This window comes from Callionymus lyra, chromosome 19 (genome assembly GCF_982586985.1).
Source record: "Callionymus lyra chromosome 19, fCalLyr1.hap1.1, whole genome shotgun sequence".
NCBI lineage: Eukaryota > Metazoa > Chordata > Actinopteri > Syngnathiformes > Callionymidae > Callionymus > Callionymus lyra.
In genome coordinates, this window is record NC_141836.1 from 8,235,911 (window position 1) to 8,252,141 (window position 16,231).

At 39.2% G+C, this 16,231-nt stretch overlaps 1 protein-coding gene across 1 annotated transcript; it reads right to left on the minus strand.

The window, feature by feature from the left end:
- Window positions 1-3,014: 3,014 nt before the first annotated feature.
- Window positions 3,015-13,741, minus strand: olfml3a (olfactomedin-like 3a). Its single transcript, XM_087781695.1, has 3 exons — window positions 13,614-13,741; window positions 7,359-7,662; window positions 3,015-3,823 (listed from the first exon to the last, which is right to left on the minus strand). Exons 1-3 carry the CDS (start codon window positions 13,719-13,721, stop codon window positions 3,048-3,050), a joined length of 1,188 nt encoding a protein of 395 aa, XP_087637821.1. The 5' UTR covers window positions 13,722-13,741; the 3' UTR covers window positions 3,015-3,047.
- Between the last annotated feature and the right edge of the window lie 2,490 nt (window positions 13,742-16,231).

Here is a 16,231-nt window from a genome sequence, read left to right on the forward strand (position 1 = left end):
AAAAAGGCACAGATTACTCTGAAAATAATGAGGGCGAGTAGAAAATGAGTTAGAATTTAGTTTTTAAATTCGACCGTTTCTGTTTCCGACGTCATTCTTAAGCTAAAGTTTTAGAACCGTAGTTATGTGTTTTCCACCCAAAGACGGCAGGTTTAGCAGAATCTTTGTGTGTTTTTATCTGACTTGTGAGTTTATCTTCTCTGTATGAAAGGTTTTAAATATTTACATGTCTTCAACTCTGTGCCCGGTGCCGCGCCAGGCTCTCACCCGGTGGCTGAGTTCACTGAGAGTGAAGGGACGTAAGGGGGGGGGCGACACAAGGGGGCGGCGAAGGCTCCGGCATTTTCCCTCTAATTGGCGTCTTGTTACCGCAGGATGAGTCAGACTTGAATCTTCTGGTCCGTGTGACCCGGAGTCGGACTTGACGGATGAATCATCTTGTTTTGTTATTTAAGCTTCACGTTGAGCACAGTTATATTTAACTTTAGACCTGAACACGTACGTTAAATTGTTTGTTTTTATTAAACTACTAGGTTTATTGAGTCATAAATGACACAATTAAAACTGAATTAAAGGCCTTCAGTCGTGACGAATCAAAACGTTAAACATCTTCCTGGATCGTCACGTAGTTTCTAAATATATGGTCAAAAATATCAACTAGTTTCAAACTCAAAATACTTTAACTATTGGTATCAAATGGTTAAATATAGTTCTTTTTATTGTTGTCACTATACATTTTGTCACTTATAATGTCATGTTTGTTTTTTTTATATTATTTAACTGAAAAGTCAATGTTTTATAAAGTTTATTTAGTCTTTAATTAAAAAAAAAAAAACATATCAGGTTATTCAGTGTAAATATCATGACTCGTATTGTAAAAATCTCTTTTTTTTTCTTTTAAATTATTTATTTCTTGTGTTTTTTCTTAAATGTAAATTTTGCTTTCGTCTCCGAAACTTTGGACTGTGTCTTGATTCGTTCTCTCGTGACTTTTGACGATGACCCGAAGTGACTTCCCTTCTTCACGTCTACTTGTTTTCAATCAAACGTGGTCGTGTGTTGACATCATCGTGGATCCGACTCGTTTTTTGTTTCTGTTCTCGTTCTCCCTCCGATGGAAGCGACATGTTTTTTCTATGACACGTTTTGTATTTGTGCGAGTAGAGATGTTCCAGAAAAACGGTTTCGTGACGACGGAGGTAAAGAAAGAAAGAAAGAAAAAAAAAAAGGCTCAGTATTTGCAACACATGTCGTTCACAATCCAAAGCAGTTTGTTGTTTTCTCCAAGTGTGACGTGTTATCGGTTCTGTGACATGAACATTCTTTCTCTGATTAAAAGACGCAGAAAAAACAAAAAAGGCTCCTTGTGCTGCTGCTTTTTCTCCGGCGCTCACAGGAAATGAGGTTTGTGATGAGAGGAGGAGAGGAAACAACCGCTTCTTCTCCTCCGATGCGTCTGGAGATCCACGTCTGGACCACCTAGAGAAGCAACGTTTCCCAGCAGCCACTGCTCTTTCAGCAGGACGACGCTCGCCGAGGCTGCCCTTCCAAATGTCACCGACGCAAAACCCACCTCGACGACCGCCGGCGGCGGGTGAGTCGATAAAGTTTTCTTTATCAGTCGATACCTCGTCGAGTTGAAAACCTCAAAACAAGATTCTGATGATTTATTATTCATTTACTGGAGATAAATATTGAGCAATGAAGTCAATTTTTAATGCGAATGATCTCAAGAAATTAAATGAAATTGTCAGATGCTGGTGAAGTTCATGATGACCATCTGGATCCACGACTTCTTTTGAAGAATTCACGGTTATTGAGTTGCAGCTCTCGTTCTTGCTCGCTCCTACTGTGTATGTTGTGCAAGTGAGTTTTCAGCATTCTTCGCTTTGTTTTTGATCATTCTGAGACACGTCCTTGAAAACAACACGTTAAAAGTATAATCGATATAATTAATATTTTATTTTATTTTATAAAAATGGGGAAAATTGATTTTTACATCTTGGCCCCTCAGATCAGTTTATTGCAATATCACTATTTGCATTTCTGTTTCAAATGCTAAAAAAAGCGTTAAATGATGTAGGTTAAGTAAATTTTGACCAAAAATATTGGTTAAAAATAAGATCACAGTATGAGCTGCTTGGGGGATGTTTGTGCTCTCTGAGTGCTTTACTGGTTCTTTATTTTTAAGTGATTTTTAACTCTGCGGAATTGTGGTAGATTAAGTAGTTTTTTAAAAAATGGCCATATTTAACACAGGAAAGTGTTTATATGAATTTAATTTAACATTTCAACATTGTTGTTTTTAAAATAAAAATAATAATATTGTTTTTATGACATCATTGTATTCAATCATTTCTATATTAAAAGAGGTTGAATTTGTTTTTCAAAAATAAATGAATAAAAAAAAAGGGATTTTAAAAGAACATCATTAAAAAAACATTTCATTTATTAATAGAATTATTGGAGTCAGATTTTTATTGATTTATATTATTGAAATGATTACAAAATAATAATGTAATGCTTAAAAAGTAAAACATTACAAATGTTGAAACTTGTTGTTTTTAATTTATTAAATAATTGGATAATAAAAAGTAATTAGACTTTAAAAGTTTAATTTTGAATCATTTGAATTAAAATATCAAAGTCAGTAATAAATGAAACCTTGAAACTTTTTGGTTGAAAGTAAAATTTAGTTTTAAATAAATAATTGAATTAACGAATGTCTATTTAAAAAAAATGATATTTTAAATTATTTAATAAAGATTTTGACTTCAAAAGGCTACAAATTAAAAATATTTAATTTCGAAAAAACATTTCTGAATAAGAATATCAAACTCTATCTATATATGTGTATTTAATTCAAAATATTCAATTGATGAGTTCAATTATTCAATAAAAACATGTCAATATAGAAATGATTAAATACAATTATTAAAGAAATAAAATAATGAAATGCATGGAAATCATGTCAAATTAAACAATGTTGTGATGAAACTACTTTCAAGGTTCTTGCCTCCATGAACCTGAACTCAGGACTAAGATCCTCAGAGCATGAGTTTCCTCTTCATGCTGAGTCTGTAGATGATCTGGTATCCGTCGTCCCAGCCGTAGAGCTGCTGCTCCTCAGGGTTGTACCTCAGGCTGGCGTGACCCCCGAACCTCCGGGGGAAGTAGACCAGCGGCGCCTCCTCGGCCGTCACCGCGTCGTTGACGTCGAACACGCACTGGACCCTGGAGCGACTGGGCGGGCGGGTGTTGTAGACCACGTACACGGTCCCGCACGCCACGAAGGCCGCCTCGGCGCCCGCCCGGGGGCAGCGCGTGTCCCAGATCCGCTCTATGTCCAGACTGGCGGCGTCCATCTTGGCCAGCTGGACGTTGGGTTCGTGGTCCAGACCGTACAGGAGCCAGAGGCCCTCGCCGTCCGCCGCCAGATCCACCTCCGTCTCCGGGTTCAGGCCGTAGACCCCGGCGCGGCCCTCTACGGGGAACATGGCGGCGTCCGCCACCGTCCGGGTCAGGAGGTCGAACTTGACCACCTGGAGGTCCGACCCGTCCTCGCGCTTCACGAAGTACAGGTAGTCGTCGTAGACGGCGGCGCCGGAGCCGGTCCAGTCCGAGGGGAGCCGGATCGGTCGTGGGACGTCCGTGCTCTCGGAGAAGTTTCGCACCGAGTCGTACTGGAAGACTTGGTCCCCGCGGGTCCCGTTGAACAGGTAGACCCTGGAAGAGCGCGGGTCCCTGACCCACATCCCCTTGGGACTCCCGAACCTCTTCAGGATCTTCACGGACCGGATCCCGGAGATGATGTCTTCGCAGTCTGGGACACAAGAGATGAAATTGTCAGATGCTGGTGAAGTTCGTGATGACCATCTGGATCCACGACTTCTTTTGAAGAATTCACGGTTATTGAGAGATGTCGGGAAGTCATTGACAAGAACAGTTTCAGATTAAAATACTAACAATCGTCCAATGTTTTCCATTTTAAACATCTATTTATGTTTGGAAGTTCGTTAACCAGTTGTTGCTCACTTCTTCTTTGTGTGTAGTGCGGGTGAGTTCTGGAACTCTACTGCCACCTGCTGCCAGTTGTGTTCAATTTAAATAATTCAATTAAAAATATATTGACTTTAAAAGGTGTACGAATAAAACGATATTGGATTAAAAAAGTGTATATTTGTATTATGTCAAAGTCTATGTCTAAATATGTATTTCAATTAAAATATTTATTAAAATTAAATGTAAACTTTCATAGAGAAATTATTAAATACAAATATTCAAGATTTTTTTTTTAATTATTTAAAAAAAAAAAAAAATGTTATGTTAAATGTTAGACACTTCAACTACTAGTATATTCTACAACTACTAGTTTATTATTTTACTACTAGTATATTATACTACTTCTAGTATCATCTTCTACTACTAGTATATTCTACTACTACTAGTATATTCTACTACTACTAGTATATTCTTCTACTACTAGTTTATTATACTACTACTAGTATATTCGACTACTAGTAGTATAATCTTCTACTACTAGTATATTCTACTACTAGTAGTATATTCTACTATTAATAGTATAATCTATTACTACTACTATTTTATTCCTCTACTAGTATATTCTTCTACTACTAGTGTATTCTACTACTAGTGTATTGTACTACTACTAGTATAATCTTCTACTTCTAGTATATTCTACTACTAGTATTATATTCTACTACTACTAGTATAATCTATTACTACTAGTATATTCTTCTACTACTATTACTATTAAACAATTTCCTTTAAACCTTCTGAGGGATCAATAAAGTTTTACCTTACCTTACCTTACCATTATATTATTCTACTAATAGTGTATTCTACTACTAGTAGTATCTTCTACTACTAGTATTTTCTACTTCTAATAGTAGTATCTTCTACTAGTAGTATTTTCTGCTTCTACTAGTATCTTCTACAACTACTTTTATCTTCTGCTGCTAGTATATTCTACTACTAGTAGTATATTCTACCAACTTATAGTATATTCTACTAGTACTAGTATCTTCTACTAGTACTAGTATATTCTATTACTACTAGTATATTCTACTACTACTAGTATATTCTTCTACTACTAGTTTATTATACTACTACTAGTATATTCGACTACTAGTAGTATAATCTTCTACTACTAGTATATTCTACTACTAGTAGTATATTCTACTATTACTAGTATAATCTATTACTACTACTATTTTATTCTTCTACTAGTATATTCTTCTACTACAAGTGTATTCTACTACTAGTGTATTGTACTACTACTAGTATAATCTTCTACTTCTAGTATATTCTACTACTAGTATTATATTCTACTACTACTAGTATAATCTATTACTACTAGTATATTCTTCTACTACTATTACTATTAAACAATTTCCTTTAAACCTTCTGAGGGATCAATAACGTTTTACCTTACCTTACCTTACCATTATATTCTTCTACTAATAGTGTATTCTACTACTAGTAGTATCATCTACTACTAGTATTTTCTACTTCTAATAGTAGTATCTTCTACTAGTAGTATTTTCTGCTTCTACTAGTATCTTCTACTACTACTTGTATCTTCTGCTGCTAGTATATTCTACTACTAGTAGTATATTCTACCAACTTATAGTATATTCTACTAGTACTAGTATCTTCTACTAGTACTAGTATATTCTACTACTACTAGTATATTCTACTACTACTAGTATATTCTTCTACTACTAGTTTATTATACTACTACTAGTATATTCGACTGCTAGTAGTATAATCTTCTACTACTAGTATATTCTACTATTACTAGTATAATCTATTACTACTACTATTTTATTCTTCTACTAGTATATTCTTCTACTAGTATTATATTCTACTACTACTAGTATAATCTATTACTACTAGTATATTCTTCTACTACTATTACTATTAAACAATTTCCTTTAAACCTTCTGAGGGATCAATAAAGTTTTACCTTACCTTACCTTACCATTATATTCTTCTACTAATAGTGTATTCTACTACTAGTATTTTCTACTTCTAAGAGTAGTATCTTCTACTAGTAGTATTTTCTGCTTCTACTAGTATCTTCTGCTGCTAGTATATTCTACTACTAGTAGTATATTCTACCAACTTATAGTATCTTCTACTAGTACTAGTATCTTCTACTAGTACTACTAGTAATATATTGACTTTAAAGGGCTACAATTAATAAAATATTGCATTTAGAAAATGTAGAATTATTTATATGAATCAGATTATTCACTTAAATGAATTGTGTGTCAATTGTGTTAATTGTATTAATTGTATTAATTGTATTAATTGTATTAATTGTGTTAATTGTATTAATTGTATTAATTGTGTTAATTGTATTAATTGTGATAATTGTATTAATTGTATTAATTGTATTAATTGTGTTAATTGTATTAATTGTGTTAATTGTATTAATTGTATTAATTGTATTAATTGTGTTAATTGTATTAATTGTATTAATTGTGTTAATTGTATTAATTGTGTTAATTGTATTAATTGTATTAATTGTATTAATTGTGTTAATTAAGTTAATTATGATTCTGTGACTCGCGGCTGAGTTTCATTTGAATCTTTTATCATCTTGTTCTGACTCGAGTCTCAGAAGCTGAAGAACCAGATTCTTCCTGCGGCGTCATCGTCTCGTTGGTTCAGGAGAGACGAGGAGAGACGAGGAGAGACGAGGAGAGACGAGGAGAGACGAGGAGAGACGAGGAGAGACGTGGAGAGACGAGGAGAGACGTGGAGAGACGAGGAGAGACGAGGAGAGACGAGGAGAGACGAGGAGAGACGAGGAGCGACGAGGAGAGACGAGGAGAGACCAGGAGAGACCAGGAGAGACCAGGAGAGACCAGGAGAGACCAGGAGAGACCAGGAGAGACCAGGAGAGACCAGGAGAGACGAGGAGAGACCAGGAGAGACCAGGAGAGACCAGGAGAGACCAGGAGAGACCAGGAGAGACCAGGAGAGACCAGGAGAGACGAGGAGAGACCAGGAGAGACCAGGAGAGACGAGGAGAGACCAGGAGAGACCAGGAGAGACCAGGAGAGACGAGGAGAGACGAGGAGAGACCAAGAGAGACGAGGAGAGACGAGGAGAGACGAGTCCACGAGCGACGGCGGCACTTTTGTCCACAGATGTGGATCAGCTGCTCTCAAAGCAGGTTGGTCTGCGGGGTCACTACACAGGAGCCCGCGGGCCATTCTGTGTCCTGGTTCTGAGTCGTGCACGTGGGTCACACGTGTGAGCGTCACTGTGTTGTTACTCATGGGTTCGACTCCCTCACATGTGACTCTCTTCACCCCCAGACTCACCCGAGACGCTGGACCGCAGCTCCTCCCAGTCCAACTCCTGGACCCGGCTCCGGACCAGACCCCAGGACCCTCGCTCCAGCACCTTGTCCTCCCGCCTGACGCAGGCCCGGGGCGCGGTCTGGCTCTCCACGTAGTCCATCTCCCGCTCCACCCGGTCCACGCGGAGGGCGGCCCCGTCCAGCTCGTCCAGCAGCTTCTCGTGTTCCTGCGCCAGAGCGGCGACGGCGTCGGAGGTGAGTTTCTGCAGGTCCAGCAGGTCGGTGTGGTACCGGTGCGAGTGCTGGTGCCACAGATGCATCCGGTCCTGACGTGAAACACACGGTTCTGATCAAATCTACATGTTGGTTCTGAAGGAAACGTCCATGAAGTTAATCACAATATTATTCTCTTTTTGTTTTTGTTCTCATCAATTCATCCTTTGTTTCAGATTTTGAAAGATACAAATATAACACGAATGTGTTTATATATTATTATAATATATTTGATGTTGACGATTACAATCTGTTACGATCCGTAACAACATAACACTACTATACTATATTCTACTAATGCTAGTTTATTTTACTACTACTAGTATCTTCTACTATTACTTGTATCTTCTTCTACTACTTGTGTCTTCTACTACTACTAGTATCTTCTACTTCTACTAGTATCTTCTCTTACTTGTTACATTCTACTACTACTAGTATCTTCTATTACTTGTTACATTCTACTACTACTTGTATCTTCTACTACTACTAGTATCTTCTACTACTACTTGTATCTTCTACTACTACTAGTATATTCTACTACTACTACTAGTATATTCTACTACTAGTAGTATCTTCTATTACTACTGGTATATTCTACTACTAGTAGTATCTTCTTCTACTAGTAGTATCTTCTACTATTAGTAGTATCTTCTACTATTATTAGTATCTTCTACTACTACAAGTATCTTCTACTACTACTTTTATATTCTACTACTAATACTAGTATCTTCTACTACTAGTAGTATCTTCTATTACTACTAGTATATTCTACTACTAGTAGTATCTTCTACTACTAGTAGTATCTTCTACTATTAGTAGTATCTTCTACCATTACTAGTATCTTCTACTACTACAAGTATCTTCTACTACGAGTTGTATCTTCTACTATTACTAGTATTTTCTAATACTAGTAGTATCTTCTATTAGTATTCGTTTTAGTATTCGTTTTTTTTGTTGCAATTAAACATATTAAACTTACATTAAACGTCAATCCACAGCATACTTTATTTCAAATGCTTTCAGAAACAAAATCTTTTATTTTTCATCATAGTTATTTTATATATAGTTATTATATTATCTATATATCAATAAAGTATATGTACCCAATAACATATCTAAATTCTACAATTAACATTTTAATATTCACAACGTTCATTTTTGTGTCGCAAATAAACTTCCAGCCGCTGGATGGCAGCAGCTATTTTGTCCTCCTCAGCAAAAGAAACAATGGACTGAGGACGAGAGGATACAGTGAGTCCAGCAGCTTTTAAAGCTGATGTTTGGACATATTTTGGTTTGAAAACAAATGAAAGCAGTTACGACTTTGTCAAGAGTCATGTGGTCTGTAAATACTACAACACCAGAGTCAAGTACTCGACAATACTACACAAATATACTTGTTACTACACTATGACAACACCAGAGTCAAGTACTCGACAATACTACTTATATATACTTGTTACTACAGTATGACAACACCAGAGTCAATTACTCGACAATACTACAAATATATACTTGTTACTACAGTATGACAACACCATAGTCAAGTACTCAACAATACTACACATATATACTTGTTACTACAGTATCACAACACCAGAGTCAAGTACTCGACAATACTACAAATATATACTTGTTACTACAGTATGACAACACCATAGTCAAGTACTCGACAATACTACACATATATACTTGTTACTACAGTATCACAACACCATAGTCAAGTAATCGACAATACTACACATATATACTTGTTACTACATTATCACAACACCATAGTCAAGTACTCGACAATACTACACATACATACGTGTTACTACATTATCACAACACCAGAGTCAAATACTCGACAATACTACAAATATATACTTGTTACTACAGTATCACAACACCATAGTCAAGTACTCAACAATACTACACGTATATACTTGTTAGTACACTATCATGATATATCGCAATATGTCATTTGTTGCTTCTGTATCATGTTATGTATAGTACTTCCAGATGTTCGATGAAGCTGCTGATATGATTAAAAGTACAACATGACCATAAATCCCAGAAAGTTCAAACACTTTTTTATACCCATGAAGCGCAGCATCCGTCGCTTGTTTAACCGTCTGGTTTCAATGAGTTACGCAGTCTTTTTGAAAGCATTTCTATATCTTAGACTATGATATGTGGAGTTATTTCCTGCCTTTATCGAAGGCAGGAGTAAAAAACACAAAAACACAAAAGACCAAAATGCTCGTTCGGTTTAAGTCGAAGGTAAGAAAACTTAAACGACATCTTTGTTGGTCACAACACGAACATTACGGGAACAAACTTTGCCAGTTTGGCACATATGGTGGATTGTATAGTAAAAACAGATGTTACTGTCAGATGTATCGTAGGTTTAGTTGCATCCTCGTGCAGAGAATCATCTGCTAGACTCTCTCCCTCTTCTCTACAAACACATGATGAAGCCTCTGTGTGTTCGGGGATCAGTCTGAGAGTTTCAATCACAGAACTGATCCTGTCTGGCACTGTTGTGATCCACGCGGAGGATAATGATTCCGTCTTCTCTCTGGATTGTTCAGCTGAGACCGGATGATGAAGTGAGGAGTTAAGTAGCAGCAGAAAGGTTTTTCTTTTTAAGTCTAGTCAAGCCTTCGGTGGCTGTTAAAACAAAGCTGTGGAGTTTCATCACTTTGTTGTTTTTTTTGGGTCGACTGTAGTTTGACCCGCGAAGAATTTGGGGTCGACCCGGGCCGGTCTTTCAACAGGTCGACATGAAGAGAGGAGAGGTTTCATGTTGCCCAGCGGGGAGTCTGACGCCCGCCGGGCCTCAACAGAACCTCCCTTCAGACCCGCAGGGATAGAGCGAGTCTCTGTTCTCGCTCTGTGGCTCCAGATTCTTTGACTTTCTGTGACATCTGAGTCACCGTTTGTTTTTGTGTCGAGTATCAAGTGTCGTCGCTGTGTTGAATGTTTTTTAAGCATTTCATTGTTATTTTTAATAATGGAAATCTTAAATGTTCTATATTTTTAAGGTTGATTTAGTTTTTATTGAACTCAATGATAATTATATTAAAAGGTAGAATTTAATTTGTATTTAATTAAATTAGAATATATATATTTTTTTTTTACCTGTCGAGTTAATCTCCTAATTCCAATTATTTTCATTTATTATTTTTTAATTGTTAACCCTAATTATAGAAATCATATTTATAGTTTTATAGTTTTTAAATTATTGTAATAAAAACATTAAACTGTAAAAATGTGAATGTAGATTGTAAATAAAATTATATACCTTTTTTTTTCCAACCATATTTTATTTTTCATAGTCGTTTTTCTGTTTAAATGCAGTGTGTGTACATAAAATATATATATTTTTAACTTATTTCAACAAAATTCATAGCGTTTGTTCCAAATAAAAATTACTTACTTACTTACTTTTTGTGTTGCAATTAAATCTCCGACCACTAGATGGCGGCAGTCCTTATGTCATCTGCTGCTAAAGGAACATTTGATTCCCTTTGATGACTCAGGATGAGAGGATACATTTATTTTATACACACCTTACTGAAATACAAACCATAAAAGGGATATGAAAAATGTAATATTATTAAAAGCCAAATAAAAAAGTGACGTCTAATATCGATTCAGGAACATTTAAAAAAAAGTTTATCAATATTTTTTTACCAACCTGTCAAAATGTTTAGAAAGTAACAAACACAAGAACATGTAACTGAGTGGAAGGAATGACGAATAAAACTTTAAATTAAAACTAAATGTTTCGTCCCACAAAAACGAATCCCTAGTTGACTGTATCCTCTCATCCTAAGTAAATGTTTCCTTTAGCTGTAGAGGACATAGAAACGTTTAATTGAATACACACACCACACTGAATATTTGCAGGTAATTAATAAATAATTGCAATATGTTTGAAACAAAAAATTGCTGAAACGTTTCAATATACACGTTATTTGAGTATTCAATAACAACAAATTCAACATTTAAATAAAGAAACTTTAGAATAAACACTTAAAAAATACTTGATTCCATAGAAGAATTCAAAGTTTGAAAAGGTTAAATTCAACCATTCGTTCGTTATGAAACTGATAAACTTTCATAATATTTTCTTCTCTTACACGAATAAAATATATTTGCTGAAGCAGCAGTTTTATGCTCTGCTTGTCACAATTTTAATCTTATTTATTTTCACATGTATTATCATGATTCCCTCACTTTGAGAACAATTTGATAAACTATGAATAAAAAAAACTTTCACACATCAACTGATCTTTAACGGGTCATTAAGGCTCTAAGAATCCAGATGAAACCAGATGATCGTAACATCTTCACCGCTCGTGTTTGCTGAGACAATTTCCTGTTTCCTCTCTTCGGAACGCCGTGATTTCCTCTCCCGGGAGCGCTGGGCCGTGACGCCGGCGCTCTACCTTTGAACAACACGGCGGAGCTTGTTTCCATTATTGCCGTGTCATCATCTTAGAGTGTGAGCCAACTCTAATGTATTCTGACAGAAAGTGCATCCTGCATGCATCGTACTCCCTCCCTCACCCTCCTCACCCTCCTCACCCTCCTCACCCTCCTCTCCCTCCCTCACCCTCCTCACCCTCCTCACCCTCCTCAGCCTCCCTCACCCTCCTCACCCTCCTCACCCTCCTCACCCTCCCTCACCCTCCCTCACCCTCCTCACCCTCCCTCACCCTCCCTCATCCTCCCTCACCCTCCTCACCCTCCCTCACCCTCCCTCATCCTCCTCACCCTCCCTCATCCTCCTCACCCTCCTCACCCTCCCTCACCCTCCTCACCCTCCTCATCTTCCTCACCCTCCTCATCCTCCTCACCCTCCCTCACCCTCCTCACCCTCCTCACCCTCCCTCACCCTCCTCACCCTCCTCACCCTCCCTCACCCTCCCTCACCATCCCTCACCCTCCTCACCCTCCCTCACCCTCCTCACCCTCCCCTCCCTCCCTCACCCTCCTCTCCCTCTCTCACCCTCCCTCACCCTCCTCTCCCTCCCTCACCCTCCTCTCCCTCTCTCACCCTCCCTCACCCTCCTCTCCCTCCCTCACCCTCCTAACCCTCCTCACCCTCCCTCACCCTCCTCACCCTCCTCACCCTCCTTCACCCTCCCTCACCCTCCTCTCCCTCTCTCACCCTCCTCACCCTCCTCACCCTCCTCACCCTCCCTCACCCTCCCTCACCCTCCCTCACCATCCCTCACCCTCCTCACCCTCTCTCACCCTCCTCACCCTCCTCACCCTCCTCATCCTCCTCACCCTCCTCACCCTCCTCTCCCTCCCTCACCCTCCTCTCCCTCCTCACCCTCCTCACCCTCCCTCACCCTCCCTCACCCTCCTCACCCTCCCCTCCCTCCCTCACCCTCCTCTCCCTCTCTCACCCTCCTCACCCTCCCTCACCCTCCTCACCCTCCTCTCCCTCCCTCACCCTCCTCTCCCTCCTCACCCTCCTCACCCTCCCTCACCATCCCTCACCCTCCTCACCCTCCCTCACCCTCCTCACCCTCCCTCACCATCCCTCACCCTCCCTCACCCTCCTCACCCTCCCTCACCCTCCTCACCCTCCCTCACCATCCCTCACCATCCCTCACCCTCCCTCACCCTCCTCACCCTCCCCTCCCTCCCTCCGCCCTCCTCTCCCTCTCTCACCCTCCCTCACCCTCCTCACCCTCCTCTCCCTCCCTCACCCTCCTCTCCCTCTCTCTCCCTCTCTCACCCTCCTCACCCTCCCTCACCCTCCCTCACCCTCCTCACCCTCTCTCTCCCTCTCTCACCCTCCTCACCCTCCCTCACCCTCTCTCACCCTCCTCACCCTCCCTCACCCTCCCTCACCCTCCTCACCCCCTCGAGGGCCGACTTGATGAGCTGGGCAGAGATGGCATTAATTGGCCCACACATTAAGCTCGAATCAAAGAGGCACGAAGTAAAGTATCACAGTAGTACTCCGTCCCCATCCGTGCGTAACACACTCCAGTACCTCGATGGCCAGTAGTCTGCTCTCCAGATAATCCATCATCCCCTGCTGGTAGCTGTACTGGGCCGACGCCAGCGTCCAGGCCGCCGACACCAGGAGCAGCGTCTCCATAGCGATGGGTCGTGAAGGGTCCCGCGAAAAACGAAGTCCTTAAAAAAAAACGCCGGAGAGAACTTCGCTCCGGTCTTTCCACTCCTGGCTTCGCTGGAATGTTTTCTCAAACTCTCAGGGAGGAGCCTTGAGTTCTGCAGTGGAGGGAAGTCAAAGTCAACACGGCTTTCTTCTGGAGGTGAGTCTGGAAATATGATATGTATGGGATAAAAGTGATAGTGTAGTAACAAGTATATATGTGTAGTATTGTCCAGTACTTGACTCTGGTGTTGTAGTATTTACAGACCACATGACTCTTGACGAAGTCGTAACTGCTTTCATTTGTTTTAAAACCAAAATATGTCCAAACATCAGCTTTGAAAGCTGCTGGAGTCACTGTATCCTCTCGCGCTCAGTCAATACCAGGATCTCACAGTATTTCATTGTTTATTTAGCTGCAGAGGACGTAATGACATCTTGTAAACACTAGGGGTGTGTATTGCGATACAAGGTCTTACAATACGATATATCGTGATACTGTAGTAACAAGAATATATGTGTAGTATTGTCGAGTGGTGTTGTAGTATTTACAGACCACATGACTCTTGACGAAGTCGTAACTGATTTCATTTGTTTTCAAACCAAAATATGTCCAAACATCAGCTTTAAAAGCTGCTGGAGTCACTGTATCCTCTCGTCCTCAGTCAATACCAGTATCTCACAGTATTTCATTGTTTATTTAGCTGCAGAGGACGTAATGACATCTTGTAAACACTAGGGGTGTGTATTGCGATACAAGGTCAACAATACGATATACCGTGATACTGTAGTAACAAGGATATATGTGTAGTATTGTCGAGTACTTGACTCTGGTGTTGTAGTATTTACAGACCACATGACTCTTGACGAAGTCGTAACTGCTTTCATTTGTTTTAAAACCAAAATATGTCCAAACATGAGCTTTAAAAGCTCCTGGAGTCACTGTATCCTCTCATCCTCAGTCATCGCCGAGATTTCAATGTTCCTTTAGCTGCGGAGGACGTAATAACTCCTGCCATCTAGTGGCTGGAGGTTTAATGGCAACACAAAAATGTATAAACACTGTAAACAACTTTCCTCCTATCAAGTTAAATCCCTCCTGCTAGTTGACTTCACTAACTAGCGAAGCTAAACCTTCTTCATTTGATCTTCATCTCACGACTGAACATCTCGAGCACCGACGGCGTCTGTGGTTGATCTGAAGAGATGATTCCAGCGACAGACGAGGGTGAAGATCGAGAGTTCCTGTCATCACTCAGCGTTAATGACGGAGGATAATGTCTCGTTCCAGGACAGATCCAGAGGGAAATGACTTCAACCAGACGACAAACACTTCATCATAAGAGCAGCGAAGGGTTTTCCAAGTGAAGCTTGTTTATCTCACCAGTGTTTTAATGAGTCTTGGACGAGAACGAAGAGTTGACGCTGCCGTGAAGGAGCAGTTTTGTGCTTTTTTAATCTCAGAATTTATGTTTTTAGAAGCGATTAAATCAAACTTGTTTGCAGGATTCTAACTTGCTTAAAGGAAAACTTATAATGACATCATTAAACTTGTTTTATCAAAGCTTTAATTCAGTAAAAGCAACATAGTGTCTTACTGTTTACTGTGTTATTTTACTATATTCTATTTAATGTCTCATACTTAAGCTTATAATCTAAATTATACTCGTTTTCAGTCCATCATTTATGTAAAAGAAGTTAAAATAAAGTCTGATGTAACTTCATTCAATAATGATGAAGATTCTTCTGTTTAAGTCCAAACGTGAAAATCCAGGAACAAACTTATACATGAGCGTCAACGCGCAGCTCTGGCGCCCTCTTCTGTTCACGGAGAGAAATCGCCGCGTTTAATTCGATATAAATAAATCGATTACAATTATTGTTTTTAACTTGATATTATCAATACGGTGTTAATGACAATATATGATGTAATTATATATGTTTGGCTCATTTATTCAAGTTAAATTCTAGCGATGGTTTAATCCATAGAAACGTAACTTTTGTCGTTTGACGTCAACACTTGTTGTTGTAGTTTCTCTGTGTCGTCATGGCAACCAGACAAGAAACTACCTGCAGTTGTGATCTTTGGATTCATCTCCTCGTGTGATTGATAACAGTAATAACACTTTTATTACCCGTTAGTTCCTGACACAGAAATCAATGTTTACTTATCTAATTACAGTTTGATGTCATTATTGAGCTGCTGCCATGAAAGGATCGAACTTTCTTCTTCTTCTTCTTATGTTTCGATGAGTTTTGATCGTTATTTATCTCGTTTTTATTCTTCACAGCATCGTGTGCTTCATAGCTGAGGACACGAGTGTCCGCTAGATGGCAGCATTTGTCTTTCTGCTCAATCTCTACTTTTGAGAGATTAATTCGATTTTGGCGTCGTTATTTGATCAACTTAGACTAGTCAGTTACAAGTATCATCTTCATCATCATCATCATCTTCATCATCATCATCTTCTTCATCTTCATCATCGCCTTTA